The sequence below is a fragment of the Mus caroli genome, chromosome 7 (genome assembly GCF_900094665.2).
Source record: "Mus caroli chromosome 7, CAROLI_EIJ_v1.1, whole genome shotgun sequence".
In the NCBI taxonomy this organism is placed as follows: domain Eukaryota; kingdom Metazoa; phylum Chordata; class Mammalia; order Rodentia; family Muridae; genus Mus; species Mus caroli.
In genome coordinates, this window is record NC_034576.1 from 47,341,790 (window position 1) to 47,349,519 (window position 7,730).

Genomic DNA, 7,730 nt, shown 5'->3' on the forward strand with positions numbered 1-7,730 from the left:
CCAATGCTTATTTAAAAAAAAAAAAAAGACACACAGGCACAGGGAAGGAAACAGCTAAGCTCTGAGATGCAGGCTATTGTCCTGGCCATTCTTCAGGCTGAAACCAGAGGATTGCCAGTTCAAAGCCCACCTGGACTACAAAATGAATTCAAAATCATCCTAGGCAGGACTGGAGAGATGGCTCAGAGGTTAGGAGCACTGACTGCTCTTCCAGAGGTCCTGAGTTCAATTCCCAGCAAGCACATAGTGGCTCACAACCATCTATAATAAGATCTGATGCCCTCTTCTGGTGTGTCTGAAGACAGCTACAGAGTACTCATATGCATAAAATAAATAAAATCTTTTTTTAAAAAATCATCAGCCGGGCGGTGGTGGTGCATGCCTTTAATCCCAACACTCCGGAGGCAGAGGCAGACTGATTTCTGAGTTCGAGGCCAGCCTGGTCTACAAAGTGAGTTCCAGTACAGCCAGGGCTATACAAAGAAACCTTGTCTCAAAAAAAAAGAAAGAAAGAAAGAAAAAAGAAAAGAAAATCATCCTAGGCAACTTAGCAAGACTTTGTCTCAAGATAAAAATGAGGGAAAAAATGTCTAGAGAAGTATCTGGACAGTAGGGCACTCCTCTAGTCAGGTATGTCTAGTCAGTCACTGGATGTCTTTCTATCACCTTCCACGGTATTATTTGAAGACTGGCTGGCCATTAAATCCAGGGATTATCCTGTCCGGGTCTCCATGACCAGACTTTTTAAAGACACGATCTCACCAGACTGGCCTACACAGAGAAACTCTTTGTCGAAAAAATAAAAAAACAACAAAACAAAACGACAAGATCCCACCACGTAGCCCTGACTGGCCTGGAAATTTATGGGCACACCAGGCTGGCCTCAAACCCACAGGTTGGCTTGCCTCTGCTTCCAGAGTATTGGGATTAAAGGCGTGTGACACTACGCATGTTCTCATAACTTACTTAGGGCGGTGGGGGTCGCGGGGAGGGCAGAGGCAGGAGGATCTCAGTAAGTCCCCAAAAGAAAGCTGGGAAGGGAAAGGCCAGGTTTAGCTGGGAGACCTCTTGGTGCAGGTCTCCATCCGGCCGGCAGAGGGCGCGCGGGATCCCTTTCCCCGAAAGTGACTAGCTATCAATGCCCTTTACTAACATCCTACCCCATAAGAAGGGACTATTTTTTACTTAGTGTCATTAGACACCGGTGGCTGGAAGGCCATCTTCTGTCTGTCCTTCGGCTCCCGACAGTGACCCTACGCATCTTCCAGGCCGACTCTAGACCCTTCCAGGCAAGTCCCGCCTCCTTTGGCGCCATTCTTGGCTTCAGCCCAGGTTTTATTAGTCTCAAAACACCTACAGAAAGTCTAAGTTCAAACTCCGGGACTCTTAGTGGCCAGGGATCCGGCGCACACGGGCAACAGTTTACAGTTGCAAAAGAGGCTCCACGAACTCCTCAAGCACCAGGGCGCCGCAGAGCTCCTTAGGCGTGGTAATTAGAGACACAAAGGAATAAACACATGACTCCAGACACACAAAACGATGTTCGTTCATTGAAAGGTACTAGGAGAGAAAGAAAGCCAGTAACAAATCCAGTTGTGGTGGTACACATCTGTCATCCCAGCAATCGGGAGGCAGAAGCAAGAGTACTGCAATATTGAGCCAGTCTGACATACATACCCAAACCCAGGGTCTGGAAACAAAATAATAAAAGGCAGAGAGATACAGAGGCTCCCAGCAGAGAGCAAGATGTGGACAACTGGTTAAGGGGATACATTCCCACCACCCCACCACCCCCACCCCAAGGAGGATGGACTAGAGACAGAAAGACTGGAAATGGAAAAGAGAAACTGATGCTGCAGATAGTCTCCGGTGGCTCATGACTGTCACCCCGGCAATCCGAAGGATGAGGCTGAGGAGTGCCACAAGTTCGCGGTCAGCTTAAATGACAGGCTGAGGAGACTGTCTAAATAACAAACAAACAAACAAATAAATAGCCATGATGCCATACCCCTGCAATCCCAGCATTTGGGAGGTGGAGGCAGGAGGATCATAAATTCAAGGTCAGTTCAGCTACATAAGACCTCGGGTCATGAATCCAAAAGCCAAACAAATAAAATAGATGACTACAAGGGAAAGCTCAAGAGATCCACGGAAAAGCGCCGGGTGACAGTGTTCCCACAGGTGTGGGAACGGCAGAGGGCGCCCCGAGCCCCGCGGGGGTAACACCGCCCCCTCCCCCGCGCCCTGGCCGGACTTTCCATGCTATTTTTACGCGCCGACACCGGACACCCGGCTGGGGTGGCTGCGGCGTCGGGGCCACACGTCCGTTCACCGGTCGCCCGGGCTGTGCGCGCCATGGAGCCACGGTGCCCGCCGCCCTGCGGCTGCTGCGAGCGGCTGGTGCTCAACGTGGCCGGGTTGCGCTTCGAGACCCGCGCGCGCACGCTCGGCCGCTTCCCGGACACGCTGCTGGGGGACCCGGTGCGCCGCAGCCGCTTCTACGACGGCGCGCGCCGCGAGTATTTCTTCGACCGACACCGGCCCAGCTTCGATGCGGTGCTCTACTACTACCAGTCGGGCGGCCGGCTGAGACGGCCGGCGCACGTGCCCCTCGACGTCTTCCTGGAGGAGGTGTCCTTCTACGGGCTGGGCGCGGCGGCGCTGGCGCGGCTGCGGGAGGACGAGGGCTGCGCGGTGCCGCCGGAGCGGCCGCTGCCCCGCCGCGCCTTTGCGCGTCAGCTCTGGCTGCTCTTCGAATTTCCTGAGAGCTCGCAGGCTGCGCGCGTGCTCGCCGTGGTCTCCGTACTCGTCATCCTGGTCTCCATCGTAGTCTTTTGCCTCGAGACACTGCCAGACTTCCGCGACGACCGCGATGACCCGGGGATCGCGCCGGTAGCGGCTGCTACTGGCCCGGTGAGGGGCGGGGATTTGGGGAGGTCCAGGGCGGGGCCTGGGAAGACCTGGCCAGTCAGAAGGTGTGGCAAGGGGCAGGAGGATGGAAGCCCTTTTAAAAAAAAAAAAAAATCAAAGATGTAAGCTGCATATGGTCCTTCATAGGGTCCTCATAGGTGAATCCTAGCAAGGAGACAGAACGATTGCCACGGGTTGAAAGCCAGTGTGGGTTACTGTATGAGAGAGTCTGCCTGGAAACAGTGGCTGGGGATTTCCCTCAGAGGTAGACAACCTGCCCAGAGTTTCCTGGCGAGGGACTGGTGCCGGGCTCAGTGGTAGACCATCTGCATTGCACTGCACAAAGTGACTTGGGGGTTATGTGGCACAGTGGTAGAACTCCCCTACCACCCTACAGTGAGGGACCTGGAGAGATGGCTAAGCGATAAAGAGACTGCTCTCCCAGAGGACCTAGGTTCAATTCCCAGCACCCACAGGACAGCTCCCAACCATCTGTATCTAACTCCAGTTCCAGGGGATCCGATGCCCTTTTCTGAACACCAAGGCACATACACGTGCACAGATATATATGCAGGCAAACCATCTGTCCACATAAAATAAATAATTTTAAGAAAGAAGATGATGAATCCACCCAGTGAGGGGTGTGGCTCAGTGACAGAGCTCCTGCCTAAAATCCCTCAATGTGGGGCTTGGGGCATGGAACAATAGAGAGCAACTTGCCACGCATATGCAAAGCCCTGGAGTCCATCCCTAGCCCTGCAAAATGAACATGTGAGGCCAAAGACACAGACAGACTGCAGTGTCTGTGCACCTGGCAAAGAAATAGGAAAGATGGATGGTCAGGCAGGGCTGACCGCCAGGAAACTGGAACACGGTAGGCTGAGGTTTAGGACTGAGAGCAGAGGTAGCAACAAGAATTTGCACAGAGTTAGGCCAGGGCATGGAGCTGAGGACCCTACAGCAAACATTTAACCATTCGGAACCATTATCTGCTGTCTGGGCTGGGCTGAAGGCAACAGGAACAAGGAGGCATGAGGAAGGCAGAACAGGAGCAGGGCCCTGCCCTTGGAGATCCAACACTGGGCAGGCAGGGTAAGATACTGAAAGGAAAGAGATTCTCCTGGATCAGCCATGAGATCATGAGCTCCCTGCAGTGAAACAGCGGGACTGTATTTGGTTACATCTTTTTTTAAGTATACACATGTGAAAAGACTATGTAGCCCAGGATGACCCAGAACTTGCTATATAGACCAAGATTGGGCTTAAACTCACAGAGATCCAACTGTTTCTGCCTTCTTCTGAGTGCTGGGGTTTGAACAACAATTGATCGTATTTTAATCTTTGATGTACAATCTTTGATGGCATCATCCAAGGCATTAGGCAAACGCTCTACCACTGGGTGATGCTAGACAAGAGCACTAGCATTGAACCACACCACTATACCTCCGTGGGGAAGGGGGGGTGTCTAGTTAGGAACGGCTCTCCCTGAGTCACACCCTGAGCCCCCCTCTCTGCACATTCAGAACAGGACTCCACCATTGAGCCACACCCTAAGCCCCTCACAGAGAGAGGGGTTCTAGGCAGGACCTGTGCCAGTGAACTCCATCCCTTACTTTCTTTTCACTTTGTATTTGAGACAGTCTCATTAATTGTCAGACCCGTCCTGCCTCAGGCTCCTGAGGGTGGAATGACAGGCTCATGTCACTAGGCCCAGGAGACACCACCTTTCCTGCCCATAGGTCTGAAGAACAGACATTCAGCTATCCAAAGGCAGTCGCTGGGGTCTTGAGCTGTGTAGAGCAGTGAAGTCACCCCTCAGGAACACTGATGCTGCTAATTTCATATTGAAACAGTGACTAGAGATTTTGGCCTGGCTCCCTGACCCCTTTCTGTCCCTTCTGCAGTTCCTCGCCCGGCTGAATGGCTCCAGTCCCATGCCAGGAGCTCCTCCCCGACAGCCCTTCAACGATCCATTCTTTGTGGTGGAGACCCTGTGTATCTGCTGGTTCTCCTTTGAGCTGCTGGTGCGTCTGGTGGCCTGCCCAAGCAAAGCTGTGTTCTTCAAGAACGTGATGAACCTAATTGACTTCGTGGCCATCCTGCCTTACTTCGTGGCCCTGGGCACGGAGTTAGCCCGGCAGCGGGGTGTGGGCCAGCCGGCTATGTCCCTGGCCATCCTAAGGGTCATCCGATTGGTGCGTGTCTTCCGCATCTTCAAGCTATCCAGGCATTCGAAGGGTCTACAGATCTTGGGTCAGACACTGCGGGCTTCCATGCGTGAGCTAGGTCTCCTCATCTTCTTCCTCTTCATTGGCGTGGTCCTCTTTTCCAGCGCAGTCTACTTTGCTGAAGTGGACCGGGTGGACACCCATTTCACCAGCATCCCGGAGTCCTTTTGGTGGGCAGTGGTCACCATGACCACGGTTGGCTATGGAGACATGGCACCCGTCACCGTGGGTGGCAAGATCGTGGGCTCTCTGTGTGCCATTGCCGGTGTGCTCACCATCTCTCTGCCTGTGCCTGTCATTGTCTCTAACTTTAGCTACTTTTACCACCGGGAGACAGAGGGCGAAGAGGCAGGGATGTACAGCCATGTGGACACACAGCCCTGCGGTGCCCTGGAGGGCAAGGCTAATGGGGGGCTGGTGGACTCTGAGGGGCCGGAACTCTTCCCACCACTCTGGCCCCCTGCAGGGAAACACATGGTGACAGAGGTGTGAGGGACAACTGGGGTCTCCAGGGAGCAGTGGGGTGGGAGGGAGGAGGGAAGGCAAGGTCGGGTGCTGAGTTAAGGACTAAGGTGGTAACGAAAGGGTACAGATTCTGAATCTAAAGGCATGTCACATGGTAGCTCCTAGGGGGACCTTATGTGACAGGAATTGCCAGGATTTGGGTTGTGTCCAGGGCTTCCCCCATTGGTTGCGCAATGTGGTAGAGCTGTGCAAATGTCCAAGGGCTCTATGGGTAGCACTGTAAGAGACTTGGTCATAGATTGTGAGATTTCTAGATGTTCGTGGGGTCCCACTGGGGGCAAGTGTGGACCCGGTCACACTTGATAGGTACTTTTGGAACTTTGGGTCCTCTAGGGCCAATTCGGCTCCTGTAGGTCTCTGGAGCACTGTTAAGAGTGTGAGCTTGTGGCTACATGGTCACACAAAGAGGTTATGTGGAGATACATAGCAGATTGTGTGGATTCGTGTTTCTTCTAGGACTCAAGTTATTTTAGATTCTGTGAGCTCTGGAGTCGTGCAGACAGGATGTGATCACTCTGGGTCCTGATGGAAAAAGGGTTAGGGTATAAAAGATAGAGGCAGAGACTCGGAGAAAGGGACAGAGACCCCCACAATGCACAATTCTCTGTGTTGTGCAGGGTTATAGGACTGGAACCATTTTAGGGCCATGCAAAGCTGAGATGTGTGACCCCGTGTGTCTCCAAAAAGTTGAGTCTGATGACTTCTATGGTCTCATGGGACCATGCTGACTTGTGTTACTGTGAGTCCTGCGGAACTGTTGGTTGAATTTGACTGTACGTGAGGGCCATTTTAAGCAGTAGATCAGGGTCACAGCACAGATAAAACTAACTACAAGGGAGCAAGCATGGGCACGTGGATGTGTGTGGCCCGTTGAACAAGCTTGCTCAGGGGTATGCACTGTAGAGCTGGTAGTGTCTGTGTCTCTGGGTCCTCCTGCCCCAGGCACCTAGAAAGACGATGGGAACTAAGTTGCCTGCCTGTCTTGCTCATGTGGGACCCATTTCTATGTTGTCCCATGCTGTAGTACAAAGATTCAGAGGCTGGAGCCACAAGGAAAGAAAACACAGCAGGGCAAGAGTAGGTGCTTGGAAAAGATGTGGCAGGGGACAGAGATCTAGAAGAGAGAAAGATGGAGAGAAGGAACAGAAGGAGAAGGGGAGGGGGAAAGAGGGAAGGAAAGGAGGGAGAGACAGAGCGGGGAAAGAGGAAGAGATGTAGGGGGGAGAGGGACCTGGAGCCCAAGGGTCATCCTCTCTGTTCTCTGAGTCATAACAGACTCTAAGCCGTGGCGTCAGCATCCCTCACAGCCAAGGAAGGTCACCACACTCCTGGAGGTGCTCTGTGTTTCCTAGGACAGAAACCCAAGGCTGTAGTGTGCTGTGGCTTCCCTCAAGGTTACCCAGCACGTCATAGGACCAAGGCTGGTGCCAGGTGGCCTGCCTGTGACACCCCCACAACTTCTGGTGTGCAGGTATTGCCTGAGGCCACTGGTCCTGTGTCTTTTGTTTTTATCCCTTAAAACGGGGTCCCTCTTTGTAGTGTTGGCTGTCCTGGAACTCACTACGTAGACAAGCCTGGCCTTGAATTCACAGAGCTCCTCCTGTCTCTGCTTCCCAAGTGCTGGGATTAAAGCTGTGTGTGTGTGGGGGGGGGTGTCACCACATCTGGCAAGACTGCCTCATCTAGAGAAGGAAGGTGATATTGGAGCAAACAGCATCACCCTAAGCTCCAGGAAAATGTTTTTGGAGTCTTCTGGGCCTGAGAGACATTTTGGGGAGCAGGAGAGGTTACAATCACTAACAAGAGTTCAAGGTGTTTGACTGGCATTAACTTATTAAAGCCTGATCATCGGTGCCTAGTGTTGAGTTATTTTTCATAACGATATCACCTGCTTTAGTCATATGAACTCTTGCTTAAGACCTGAGGGTGAAGCATCTTAGAGAGGCTGCCAGGAGAATTTGGCTCCTCTGAGACACCCAAGCCATAAGCCATCAGGAAAAGGTTGTGGCAGGAGCTGCCTTCACCACCACCCATATTGCCATACAAGAGAGAGGAAGGAGGGACAGG

The 7,730-nt window shown here is 52.7% G+C and overlaps 1 protein-coding gene across 1 annotated transcript; it reads left to right on the forward strand.

Moving 5' to 3' along the window:
• The first annotated feature begins 1,699 nt into the window (after positions 1-1,699).
• Positions 1,700-7,502, forward strand: Kcna7 (potassium voltage-gated channel subfamily A member 7). Its single transcript, XM_021167795.2, has 2 exons — positions 1,700-2,913; positions 4,815-7,502. The coding sequence occupies exons 1-2, from the start codon at positions 2,260-2,262 to the stop codon at positions 5,628-5,630; spliced, it is 1,470 nt and encodes a 489-aa protein (XP_021023454.1). The 5' UTR covers positions 1,700-2,259; the 3' UTR covers positions 5,631-7,502.
• Positions 7,503-7,730: the final 228 nt, after the last annotated feature.

Bases quoted from the DNA above. Each gene is read 5' to 3' on its own strand.
- Kcna7 (XM_021167795.2), top strand. From the start codon at position 2,260: ATGCTATTTTTACGCGCCGACACCGGACACCCGGCTGGGGTGGCTGCG. The intron at 2,914-4,814 runs GTGAGGGGCGGG...TCCCTTCTGCAG, and splicing joins TAGCGGCTGCTACTGGCCCG to TTCCTCGCCCGGCTGAATGG.